General features: G+C 44.9%; 1 protein-coding gene across 6 annotated transcripts in view; it reads right to left on the bottom strand.

Moving 5' to 3' along the window:
• Positions 1-14617, bottom strand: part of Lmpt (four and a half LIM domains protein limpet) — a 316740-nt gene that overhangs the window by 202335 nt on the left and 99788 nt on the right. For all 6 annotated transcript variants that reach the window (XM_071693229.1, XM_071693230.1, XM_071693232.1 and 3 more), the window contains 4 exons: positions 11710-11811; positions 10331-10400; positions 6554-6787; positions 5364-5579 (listed from right to left, as the gene is read on the bottom strand). In XM_071693229.1, coding sequence (XP_071549330.1) covers positions 5364-5579; positions 6554-6787; positions 10331-10400; positions 11710-11811 — 622 coding nt within the window. The remainder of the gene's footprint in view (positions 1-5363; positions 5580-6553; positions 6788-10330; positions 10401-11709; positions 11812-14617) is intronic.

The raw sequence follows: 14617 nt of genomic DNA, 5'->3' as shown, positions 1-14617 counted from the left end.
CATCACCTTTGCGGGTCCAAATAAAACATAAATTACTACGCGTTACAGAACATTAAATGATAATGATAACCGGATAATCAGGTCAGTGTCCCGTGGTGTGGGTTGTTCTGTATGGTTCGTTCTGAGGCGGTACAAAACCTGTGAGCTACACACACACACACAGGGTGGGGCGGGATGATGTACAGGATGATGACCCACAGGGTGGGGCGGGATGATGTACAGGATGATGGATCTGTGATGACCCACAGGGTGGGGCGGGATGATGTACAGGATGATGTATCAAGGTGTGATGACCCACAGGGTGGGGCGGGATGATGTACAGGATGATGACCCACAGGGTGGGGCGGGATGATGTACAGGATGATGTACAGGATGATGACCCACAGGGTGGGGCGGGATGATGTACAGGATGATGTATCAAGGTATGATGACCCACATCACCCAGTCAGGCGACAAGACACATGATGGCGCCAAAATCCACCTTAAGTTGAATTGTATAAATGTTAGCACGAGCCATGGGGGCCCCTTGCTCCTGGCCCGTAGCCACCAGGGGACGTGAAGTTGGTGAATTGTGAGCCTCACACATAATGCTGGAGGCAGGGGAGCCCCCAGGTGGGGCCAACCCCACAAAAACTCATCATTCTGAGCCAAAAGATGGAAAGATAAACTCACCAGACGACTGACTGACTGGCGGAGGCCGAGCCACTACAGCTACCACCACCACAACCGGTGCTCAACACTACACCTCTCACTGACTCTCCCCAGTATCTTGGCCACAGAATTAACTCTCCCTCCCTCCCTCCCTCACTCTCCCCCTCCTACTCTCACCCCAAGCCTCCTCCCCTACCCCACTTCTCTCCACCCCCTCCCCCTCCCTTCCTTTCCACAGTAATTCTTCTATTTATCAACCCATCTATCCATACATCTATCTGTTCATGCCGTTCACGAGGTGTGATTTCGTCCTTTTTTTTAATCTCCCTACAAATCCATCATTCTCCATCTATCTATCTATCAGTCTGTCTGTCTGTCTGTCTATCTGGCCCGGCAAGTCATTTCCCCTGACGTAACCTCTTCCTTCCACCAGAGTCTTCATCATGACGGTAGATATGTGTTCAATATGGCACGTTCTCCTCCGAGGCTGGGCTGGCAGGCACAGTACACGGCTTCCAGCCAGCACTATATTGAGCGTCGGGTCATTACACTGCCTCCTCCTCCTCCTCCTGCTCTCCACCAGGATCACCCACACATATAAATAACACCAGAGGCTGGGCAGCACACCCGCCTGGGCCGCTGCCTCTTGGCAAGGCCGCCCTGCAGCCTTGTCCTGCCCCCCCTCCCGGTTCTCATGCTACCTGCCGTAACACGACCCGTGTCTACTGGCCACCGTCACCTCCCGGCTACTGGCCACCGTCACCTCCCGGCTACTGGCCAGCGTCACCTCCCGGCTACTGGCCACCGTCACCTCCCGGCTACTGGCCACCGTCACCTCCCGGCTACTGGCCAGCGTCACCTCCCGGCTAGTGGCCAGCGTCACCTCCCGGCTAGTGGCCACCGTCACCTCCCGGCTACTGGCCAGCGTCACCTCCCGGCTACTGGCCACCGTCACCTCCCGGCTAGTGGCCACCGTCACCTCCCGGCTACTGGCCACCGTCACCTCCCGGCTACTGGCCAGCGATTGACCAATGATAACGAAGTGTGGCTAGCTAATTACCGCGGACATAATCTAGAAGCTCGGTGTATATCGTCGCTACACTGTAGGTAAATGGCTAGCTATTTGTGAGTTATAAGCCAATGGCTAGCTATCTATGAGTTATAAGCTAGTGGCTAGCTATCTATGAGTTATAATCAAGTGGCTGGCTATTTTCCCTAAGTATATGTTAGAAGCAAGCAATTTACTGTCGTTATAGGCCAGCAACGGGCACTTCACCTTAGATATAGGCAAGAAACTAGCTGTCTGCCACAATGACCAGCTAGTAGTCAGCTATTTATCAAAGCTACAAGCTATTGGATAACTTTACCATAGCCATAAACTAGCAGGCTGATGCTCATCATAGCCTGCTATTATTCTCCATAATTACACAACATACACATACATAATTACACAACATACACATACATAATTACCTACTATGATTACCTCAATTATTTTGGAGGACAAATCTATCAAATCAATGTAGTTTCAGATCATTATGTTGACACTGATGGATGAACGAACACTCTAACATGTTCCTGACACACAAACAACCTTAGCAACAAACAAACAAACGAAAACAATGCAAGAACCGGACGCAGAGAAACAGACTAACAAATACAACCACAATAAAGGAAGAACAACATCGCAAAAAGTGAATTGAATAACAAATAAACTTAACGTGGAATACGACACTTCTTGTTCGAATTTCCTTTACAGACGAACGTGTTAACAAATATTTAACATTACTCATAAATGATTATAACTTGTTATACTAATCATTAATTTAACATATGTAATAAATATAATTTTCCAATAATCTGTAGATAAAAATAACGATCACATTAACGCGTAGTTTAACCTCAGTCATTAATGATGAAAGTAACAATTAATACAATTCACCTTGGGAAATATAATCACACAAGATGATTACCTTTAAGACACGACTCAATATAATTATCCCACGAACACATCATCATCAGTTGTCCGCCAGTGTCTGAAAATGTTTCCACATTGGACAAAAGAGACGAAGTCGTGAATTATGGAGACAATTGTGTCCAGGATAATTATGTCCACAAATCTTCTCCAACATTTAGTGACTGGGAAAAAAAGATCTAAAATTCATACAGTGTTGCAGGTAGGTTAGAAACATATCATATATTGTGTGTCACGAGTCTTGTAATACATCATCCAAGGTTAGGTAATACATGAAACATTATCCAACGTGTTTTAGTATTCTCAAATATTATGCTAAGATGCTGGATATTCTCGATGATATTCTAGAGATATGCTAAATATTCTCCCTCGTGTATCAGTAATACGTTATATATTCTCCCTCGTGTATCAGTAATATGGTATATATTCTCCCTTAATTACGAACAGTATGTTCCCACTGACACACACAATATTCCCCAAGCCTCAGTAATACACCACACCAATCAACTCCAACATAAGTCTATGATGATTCTTTCCGAGTTTACATATATATATATATATTATATATATATATATATATATATATATATATATATATATATATATATATATATATATATATAACTCCTGAATAATGTTCTTTTCATTTTCACCATGTATTCTTCGTTATATTTATTTATCTATACTGAGAGAGAGAGAGAGAGAGAGAGAGAGAGAGAGAGAGAGAGAGAGAGAGAGAGAGAGAGAGAGAGAGAGAGAGAGAGAGGTTGTAAATAAACATAAGCCCCCACCCGGAATGTCCAGTGTCACAGTAAGCCACACGATCCCCGTGAACCACCACGACAAAACAAAATGTTTAAAATACTGAAGAAGACAAGACGCTGGCACCACGAAGGTGGCAGTGCCAACACTGGCACTGCCACCTCCGTGTGTGTGTGTCCGGTCAGGTACAGAGAGAGAGAGAGAGAGAGAGAGAGAGAGAGAGAGAGAGAGAGAGAGAGAGAGAGAGAGAGAGACTTTACTTCCGAGTTACTACGACGGGAGTTTGCCAGAGGGCATGACCAGGCCGGGGCGCTGTCCTGCGCCGTGAGCAACAGTGTCTGGCGTCATGATCACCGCCTGACTACACACTGTGGGGGCATCTGCTCATGATTCAACCATGTCTTCCTCTGTATCCTCTCCTAACTTACTGTATGTTCTAACTTCCTGTGTATGTTCTCCTGACTAACTTCCTGTGTATGTTCTGTTAAATAACTTCCTTTGTATGTTCTCCTAACTTGCTGTGCGTCCTAACTTCCTGTGTATGTTCTCCTGACTAACTTCCTGTGTATGTTCTCTTAAATAACTTCCTTTGTATGTTCTGCTTTACTTGCTGTGCGTCCTAACTTCCTGTGTGTGTTCTCCTAACTCTTCCTCCCCTGATGATCTGGCATAACAGTAACGCATGTAACATATTGACGACACAATGTGCTTGACCACACACTCACCTTGTGGAACACCAGGGTCAGCAGGTCACACTACCGCACACACCAGGGTCAGCAGGTCACACTACCGCACACACCAGGGTCAGCAGATCACACTACTGCACACACCAGGGTCAGGAGGTCACACTACCGCACACACCAGGGTCAGCAGATCACTACCGCTACCGCACACACCAGGGTCAGCAGATCACACTACTGCACACACCAGGGTCAGCAGGTCACACTACCGCACACACCAGGGTCAGAAGATCACACTACCGCACACACCAGGGTCAGCAGGTCACACTACCGCACACACCAGGGTCAGCAGATCACACTACTGCACACACCAGGGTCAGCAGGTCACACTACCGCACACACCAGGGTCAGCAGGTCACACTACCGCACACACCAGGGTCAGCAGGTCACACTACCGCACACACCAGGGTCAGCAGGTCACACTACCGCACACACCAGGGTCAGCAGATCACACTACTGCACACACCAGGGTCAGCAGGTCACACTACCGCACACACCAGGGTCAGAAGATCACACTACCGCACACACCAGGGTCAGCAGGTCACACTACCGCACACACCAGGGTCAGCAGATCACACTACTGCACACACCAGGGTCAGCAGGTCACACTACCGCACACACCAGGGTCAGCAGGTCACACTACCGCACACACCAGGGTCAGCAGGTCACACTACCGCACACACCAGGGTCAGCAGGTCACACTACCGCACACACCAGGGTCAGCAGGTCACACTACTGCACACACCAGGGTCATACCGTCAAGTTCATGTATTGTGTCACTGTGCTCAAGGGTCGTACGATGGTGCACACCTTACTATCAACCATCAAGAACATATCGACACGTTATGTGATGAAAAACACTGAACACTACCTACCATATCACGGTTCTGTACTTATGTGTGTTGTACACTATTACTTACCAGTGTACAGCTTCAGTACATATGTACCGTTACAACAACGTAGTACAACAGCACAGTACTCTTATCATAGCAGGCTTGAATGAATTTCTCAGTATAGGTGTACTACCTTAGCACATCCAAATGTTTTTCCCCAATGTACATACATCATTACATTAGTACAGATTCAGCATTAAAACAGTAGAGTACATATAGTGTAGTACATCATAAGTGTTGTACTGACCTGGCCACAGGCAGTACAGATAATGTAGTACATGTACACCAGCAGTGTAGTATACCAGTAGTGTAGTTCATGTACACCAGTAGTGTAGTACTCACCTCGTCACAAGCAGCACAGCGAGGCTTGAGCTTCTCCGCGTAGTGCCTGCCACAGTGGATCGTGTCCTCCCACACACAGTACACCAGGTCGACCAGCAGCTCAGTGCACGTGGCACACGTGAAGCAGGAGGGATGCCATGCAATGTCTTCACCGAACCTGGGCGCCACCACGGCCACTGAACCTTTGGTAACGGTACCACCACAGCCCCGGCACTCCTGCAGGCACAGACGGGGAGCAAGGAGGTCAACTGACGAGGCTGGAGGTACAGGTTCCTCGTACTGAACACAGTTGAGGGATGAGCCAAGCTGGCTTAATGTCTCGTGTTCATTGTGGTCGGCTGGCGTGGTTCAGTGTTAGGGTACTCACTCAGTTATGAGCTTTTTATCTCAGGTTCAGTTGACTATGGGGTTCAACTTTAATCTTATGAAAGGTTCAAGTTCTAGAGACATAACAACATGAGGTTATAAAGGGTTCTGATCAGGGCAATGAGCTCAAACCTACAAGATTCACGTTGAAAATTTACCCACACGAATCTTCTGAGATATGAGAGGTTATCGTACACTATACAATACATCAGTGAAAAATGAAAATTTGGGGAAAATTAAAATGAATTAGTTGATACCATGATAACAAAAAGTAAACCTAAACATTACATCGTAAAAGTAAACCACTTTTTCACTCTACATAACCTACTACAAACTTTGAAGCTATAGCTAAATCTGCCCGTAATATCTTAGGTTACAAACTCTTACTAGATAACTATAGACTAGAAGATGCTTGGAAATGGTAATATATAGCTAAAGAAAAAATCACAATGCGTTTTATCTTGGGCAAGTTGAAATTATCAGATCAAGTAAGTATATGCTTAAATCACGTTTTCTCATTCGTTACATTTTCTCTGGCACTGAATTTTGAAGCTGTAAAAGAAAATAGGAGCTACCGTGTTCTTTAGATAGGGGGTACTATTATGATTATATTTACGCTGAAACATTTCGCTTACGCTTAATCTATCTCATTGTCATTTGTTTCTTTAATACAAGCTGTGATGATATATATATACACACACAACCTGGAAGCATGACACTGTACGTGTGTCTGTCTGTGTATCATGTAAATCAATGAACAACAGGTGACAGTGTGTCGGGGTGTACATACGGTCAGCTACACGTACAGTGGCGGCGCTACTTACAATACTACTTGGAATGTGAGGTTTGATGATGCCGATGTCTAGGGCGATGTCGTTTCTTGCAGCGATGAAGTCCCTGAAGGATGTGTGATGTTGAGGCTCGACGTGGCGGGTGTAGGCCAGAGCCAGGTCCTGCTTGGGCAGCTGGAGCATCAGCTGTCGCTCCCTGGCCTTCTCCCCAGGTGTGCCCAGCCGAGGTACCTTGTGGCCCGGCAGGCAGCTCATGTAGTCGTAGATCTGTACACACACACACACACACAAACACATTAGTCCATCTTTCTGCATTAACCCAGTGGAGCATGACCCTTCAGTGGCCTGCCCGCTGACCTACCTCGAACACTGTCGGGTCAAAGGTCAGATCATCACAAAGGTCGTAATATCTTCTTGAAAACCCAGTTCTTATAACAATATCACACACTAATATCATCAACAACTCTACCAAAGAGATACTAACTATAAAAGTAAACAAGAAATAAGGAATACGATCCAGTAAACGTAAAATAATAATAATAATAATAATAATAATAATAATAATAATAATAATAATAATAATAATAATAATAATTTCCTATAATTCAGAGAAGCCTCAGACTGCTTCTCCTGGTTCCAGATGTTATGAGGTTGTGGTCTGTCTTAAAGCACAACAACAACAAGATGAGCAACGAACGTACGAACTGACTTACACACGAGCAAGACACGTTCATGTGACGCCCACAACAACACATGAATTACTTCAGTATTTGTAATGTTCCAAACTTTGAATATGTTCAGATATAGTGGTCATTTCTCTGTGGCAGTCTGCACCATCACCAGGAACTACTCTCTCTCTCTCTCTCTCTCTCTCTCTCTCTCTCTCTCTAGGTCAAGACGTGCCTGCTTCTGGAACGGTGTGGTTGGTTACTTGTTACACCGACAACTTTGTTCAGTAAATGGTATACAGCTGAACTGAGCCACAAGAGTCGTGTGGTCATGATGCACCACCACAGTCAGGTGTGGTGTGGCGGCCTCCAACACCACCACAGTCAGGTGTGATGTGGCGGCCTCCAACACCACCACAGTCAGGTGTGATGTGGTGGCCTCCAACACCACCACAGTCAGGTGTGGTGTGGCGGCCTCCAACACCACCACAGTCAGGTGTGGTGTGGCGGCCTCCAACACCACCACAGTCAGGTGTGGTGTGGTGGCCTCCAACACCACCACAGTCAGGTGTGGTGTGGCGGCCTCCAACACCACCACAGTCAGGTGTGGTGTGGCGGCCTCCAACACCACCAGCACTCAACCCTCAACACTAAACCATAACAAACCTTTACGACTGTGACGTCATCTACACCAGGCGTGCTGTGCAGGTCAACCTGACAACACTGGTGGTCAGAGGCACACGTCAGCCACCACTGGTGTTGACCGGGAAGGTAGCTAACCAGTCTGCACATACGAGGGATATGTCACACGAGGAAGTGCCCTCTACCCTCATTAATCTTCCACCAACTGTACAGATGGTTGATGTTATCTGTAGCTCACGTCTCAACACCAGAGCTGAATGTCTTACGAATGTGTTCGTAAACGTTTACGTTCAAATGTGTACGACACATATCTACATTACCGTCCAGACTTACACGAGTAACGTAACATCCAGACCGGATGTACATAAAGACATTATTATCCTATATTTCCATATAATATTTACCACAGCACCAGCTGGCCTAACGTGAGCCATGTTATGAGGGTTACGTCCTTGTGTTTATATCAAGGAAATGCGTCAGAGAGGCGGGACGCAAGATTGTATTTCCACTGCAAAATCGTAAATCACATCCCACTTGAGAAGCGTCATTCTGCTTCTGCCGGGTAAATATACAATCATGACCATCATGTGTTCTGACCCACGACCATGCTGGCTGTGCTCCATCATCACCAGGGACTGACTCTCTCTCTCTCTCTCTCTCTCTCTCTCTCTCTCTCTCTCTCTCTCTCTCTCTCTCTCACCTTATGTGATATAAATAATAGTTTCATACGTTCTTGTAAATGATAGAAAAAAAAAATATGACGGACGTAAAACCCACAAGATACGAATTCAAACACAGCTATAATGACGTCACCTAACAACACAAGCCCTGTCTGTACACCTCGTTTGTATGAATCACTTGTCTACACATTAACAAAAAAATTCGTTGTGCTCAAATTCAACATTTTGAAACAGTTTGATATATGTACTGTTATCAAAGGCCGAGTTCATTGTATAAACATTGTTAAACCTGCTTTATAAATGTATAAAGAATATTGCATCTTATAAAATATGACTACAAATAACTGTAAAGTCTGACGAAGAAAATAAATATTGTCAAAGCTACTCATACAGAAAATGAAGAAAATGGAATCACTTGAGCCCTTAAAGAAAACGCGTCTCCACCTTTTACCGGTGTTCAGCAGGCATAACTATACAGTTTATATGTTTACTCTTACAGAATCTACAATTACTTGTAAAGACACACTAAAAAATGCAACATAATGCAATAAACACTTTACATATTTGTCATTAATAAAGAGAAGACTTGACGGATATCGTTGTAATAAAAATGGTGTACAAGACAAAATCACGCGTGCAAAGTTGTTTATGTTTTTCTACATTAAGTTCAGGTAGTGAACTCAGCATCTACCTTATAAAGCTCTCCAAATACCCGACCATTGTCCAGTCTCCCATGATTTCAATTTGCATTATAATTTTCCACAATACAACATATGTTTTTCATTGTCTCAAAATATTAATAATTTCAGTATGTCCTTATGACAACCATTACTATTGTTATGACAACCATTACTATTGTTATGACAACCATTACTATTGTTATGACAACCATTACTATTGTTATGACAACCATTACTATTGTTATGACAACCATTACTATTGTTATGACAACCATTACTATTGTTATGACAACCATTACTATTGTTATGACAACCATTACTATGGTTATGATCGTTATCCTTCACATTATCTATGTTTCTAATTCTTACAAAAGTAAAGCTTTCTCAAACTGGTAAAGGAATGAGCTAAATATTATCATATTACCAAAAAATCTAATGTTAGTATAAATTAATGCTCTCGCTTGTAACATTAAAAAACAATAAAATAATGTTACAATAATAATAATAATAATAATAATAATAATAATAATAATAATAATATCAATAATGATAATAATAAAAATAACTGGAGCGACTGTAACCTAACCTAACCTACATATCTTAACTACAAGCAAGACTGTACCCTAAACCAACCTTTTGTAAACAAACTTCCTTAACCTAACCCCCTAACCTAACCTAACCTAACAAACCAACTAACCAACCCAGACGTAACCTAACCACACTTACCCAAACCACATCTCACGACATTAGAAAATAATAATGTTAGGTGGGCCCGGGGAGGGAAGTTAATGTGGCGGGGTGGGGAGTTATCCTCCCACCCCCGCCCACATGACCCCACCAGCCACGCCCATGGCTGTGTCCGGCCCCGCCCACACCACACATCAGCAGTGTCCGGCCCAGCCTGTCAACACTACCGTGCAACTTCCTGGGGTAAACTGGGATTAATGATGATGGCTGAGAGAGAGAGAGAGAGAGAGAGAGAGAGAGAGAGAGAGAGAGAGAGAGAGAGAGAGAGAGAGAGAGAGAGAGCATGTTCCCTCCACCTGTCGTATATGCCCCTCTCTTACCGTCTAAGGTTTGTGGGTAACATAACGAAGGTGGAAACCAAGGAAGCCAGAGGAAAGGAAGCAACCCACCCACCTGCTCGCTGGTCAGGCCTGGAGGCATCCAGGTGTAGCCCTCCTGCAGACACAGCTCCCTGCTGCTCCTCCTGTAGTGAAGATGAACACCATGATCATCATCATCATCACTACCAGCCATAGCAACGTACAGTAACACAACTACGGACGCTCAACCTGCGACACTCCTGATATATTCCAGCATCATGAGGAACACATGAACACACATACCCACGTACGCACGTGACATACGGATCAATATTCCTATGCAAATGCCAAATACGCACAAGGTAAAGTCTCCTAGAATTCTCTACTACGAACCATCCATCCGTTCCCTCCATCCCAAGCTGAGCCCCAGCTGCATGCTCGTCCACCTTGTCAGATGTAAATATAATAAAGCCACAATCTTCATCCACCAGAGCACTCAGCACAATGCCCAGCTTCCTAGCAACAACAAACATTCAACACCTGCACACTGTAACGAAAATATCACCCAGCACCTCACTATCCTGGGCCAATCATCATCATATAACAACACAACACCTTCCCCGTCTGAGCCACTCCTTCATAACCGTCCTCCTTCCTCGTTATAGATACCTTCCCTTTGCCCGACACTTCACCAACCTATATTGCTAGATCCCGCCCAACCCCAACAAACAAGACGCTAACAAAACACACACAAACCGAAATGATCCGACAAGCGTAAAAGAATCGGCTCCTCGAACCCATTCTAAAACATCAGCCCACCAGACATACACGCATCACAAACTACAACCCCCAGGTATGTACGAGTAACACTTTCCCCTCTGCGTTCTTGACAACAGCACTTCACACATCGATTCATCTTATCACATGACCCGTACACCCACACTGCATACTTCCTCACTGTATCCCCACTCACAACTTGTTCTGTGCACACCCCACACATACATCTTGACATACGGTCCCGCCCAGTGGACGTGGCCGGCTTCCTGAGCGCTGTGGGAGGTGATCCTGAGGCAGGAAGGTTTGTACTCATGATGTGCCATATACCTATACACACTCGTTACAGACATAAACACATGGTAGACGTACAAACACACACACACACACACACACTCCATCTAGTAACTCAAAAACAGCCATCATTCACTTAACCTGTTATAGTGAATAATCTTCTGTATGAATAAATGGAACATATGTTATAATTAATATATATAATGATAAGAATATAATCTCATTAATAACTTTATAGAAAGACACACAGTGTAATACAGTGATGATTATAATAATAAATCAATAATCTACTCAATTATCAAAGATGGTGAAGAAGAGTTCTATCATAATACAAGTTGAACATAATGTGTGCAAGATGAGGAGGTGTGGCTGGCTGGCTGGCCAGGAGGAGGCAACACCACCTACCCTAAGGAGTCGCCCAGACCCAGCCGTTCCCTGACGTTGACCCAGTCTTCATGATACACGTCGTGCAGCTCCCGTGTACACTTGCAGCTCTGACACGTCTTCCTGCAATCATGGAGACGACTGGTGAGGTGTTGTGCTGGCTGACTGACTGGTGAGGGTAATGATGGGTGACTGACTGGTGAGGGTAGTGATGGGTGACTGACTGGTGAGGTGTTGTGCTGGCTGACTGACTGGTGAGGGTAATGATGGGTGACTGACTGGTGAGGGTAGTGATGGGTGACTGACTGGTGAGGTGTTGTGCTGGCTGACTGACTGGTGAGGGTAATGATGGGTGACTGACTGGTGAGGGTAGTGATGGGTGACTGACTGGTGAGGGTAATGATGGGTGACTGACTGGTGAGGGTAATGATGGGTGACTGACTGGTGAGGGTAGTGATGGGTGAGTGGTGAGGGTAGTGGTGAGGCTAGTACTGGGTGAGTGGTGAGGACAGTGGTGGGAGAGTGGTGAGGACAGTGGTGGGAGAGTGGTGAGGACAGTGCTGGGTGAGTGGTGAGGACAGTGGTGGGAGAGTGGTGAGGACAGTGCTGGGTGAGTGGTGAGGGTAGTACTGGGAGAGTGGTGAGGACAGTGGTGGGTGAGTGGTGAGGGTAGTACTGGAAGAGTGGTGAGGACAGTGGTGGGTGAGTGATGAGGGTAGTACTGGAAGAGTGGTGAGGACAGTGATGGGAGAGTGATGAGGACAGTGGTGGGAGAGTGGTGAGGACAGTGGTGGGAGAGTGATGAGGACAGTGGTGGGAGAGTGGTGAGGACAGTGGTGGGAGAGTGGTGAGGACAGTGGTGGGAGAGTGGTGAGGGTAGTACTGGGAGAGTGGTGAGGACAGTGGTGGGAGAGTGGTGAGGACAGTGGTGGGAGAGTGATGAGGACAGTGGTGGGAGAGTGGTGAGGACAGTGGTGGGAGAGTGATGAGGACAGTGGTGGGAGAGTGATGAGGGTAGTACTGGAAGAGTGGTGAGGACAGTGATGGGAGAGTGATGAGGACAGTGGTGGGAGAGTGGTGAGGACAGTGGTGGGAGAGTGATGAGGACAGTGGTGGGAGAGTGGTGAGGACAGTGGTGGGAGAGTGGTGAGGACAGTGGTGGGAGAGTGGTGAGGGTAGTACTGGGAGAGTGGTGAGGACAGTGGTGGGAGAGTGGTGAGGGTAGTACTGGGTGAGTGGTGAGGACAGAGGTGGGAAAGGTGAGAGTACTTGTGGGAGAGTGGTGAGAGGCACACCTGTAGGAGTGAGGTTTAGACACATATCATAATTTTGTTTACAATAATATTCCATGTGCACTCCAGTAATTCCTTTAAAACCCCTACATACAACGAGCGTTCATAAACTTATCATTATACAAATTCTATCAACAATAAAGTTATCTAATTTGTATAGACCATCACTAATATCAAGATTATAATTCTTTGTGTATTTGATAACAGAAGATTCAATGATATTTCTCGTGGTAATAGAGTTAATAACTTAGATGGCATTACTCCTGTCAATACAATGATCATAGTTTCTAACGTGATTAAACAAGGCATTTGATTCTTATCGTGTTCTTATACTATATATTGATCATAGTTTCTAACGTGATTAAACAAGGCATTTGATTCTTGTCCCGTTCTTATACTATATTTATGTTGCTTAAGTCTAACAGAAAGATCCTTACCAGTCTGACCAACATAAAACTTATCACAATTTCTACATGGCACTTTATAGATGCATCCAGGAGAATTTTCTGGTGAATTCCTGATTAAGATACTCTCTATAGTATTATTGTTCCTGAAGGCAACATTTACATTAAAGGATTTAAGCAACATGGGAAGTAAAGTAAAATTATTATCAAAAGAGAGAACTAAAAGATTCTTGGTGTCAATGGGAGGTTTGGGTTCAACTCTATAAAATTATTTCTTTGCTAACTTAAGGGACTTATCAATGAAAGATCTAGGGTACTTTAACTTCGATCCAATAGAATATATCTTCTCAAACTCATCATCAATAAACTCTGGACTGCAAATACGTAATCCCCTAAGAACATAGATTGAAATGATGATAATTTAACTCTGTCATGTTGAGATGAATAATAATGGATATATGAGCATACATTGGTAGGTTTTCTTCTTGAAGGAAGGGGTGGGTTACATGTTTATCAAAGTATAATTCCAGCTTTAATATCTCGCAAAAAAATGTATCTCAAAATGCTCGCGTGTGTGTGTGTGTTGTCGTAAGCAATGGTCGGCAGCCAAGTGTTTGAAGACACTGTCGTGAGCCAGGCCGGTGTCACGTGACCAAAGCAGATTGCCACATGGATCAAGGTGAGTTTATCTGCCAGCTGATCATCATATGTATCATGATAACACATGATACTTCACAGTCAGACATGTTGTGAGCTTAGGTTTTATGAAAGGGACATCAGTAAACAGGTCAAAGGCTGAGGGTGGACGCAAGTAAGGATATAGTGACGTAAGTGTTACACAAGCAATGACGTCACGGATGGTGAGCAGGCCTGGACTGCCGTAATATGGATAATGATTATTCTGCCAGAGATGTTCTCTCCTAGGCCGCTCTAGTTATTAGTAAGGCAACCTTGATGTAAAGATTAACTTCAAGGACTGCATGATGCCATGCACCCGCCTCAGCTTAAACGTCACCGACATGTAAGAGTTAATCGTGCGTCCGGCACCACAGGCATGACCCACGTTGATTGGCTGTGTGCAGTCTAGGCCACGCCCATCCCAAACCCTCACTGTTGCCAATTTGCACCGCTGAATATCCCAACTTTCGTTTGAGTTGGCAACACGAAACACATGGGCGCTTATAAACGATTCAATGTCCCGTTTGAACAGGACAGCCATTAACTAGGCTAACA

This window comes from Panulirus ornatus, chromosome 55 (genome assembly GCF_036320965.1).
Source record: "Panulirus ornatus isolate Po-2019 chromosome 55, ASM3632096v1, whole genome shotgun sequence".
In the NCBI taxonomy this organism is placed as follows: Eukaryota; Metazoa; Arthropoda; class Malacostraca; order Decapoda; family Palinuridae; genus Panulirus; species Panulirus ornatus.
This window is presented reverse-complemented; position numbering and strand designations above follow the sequence as displayed.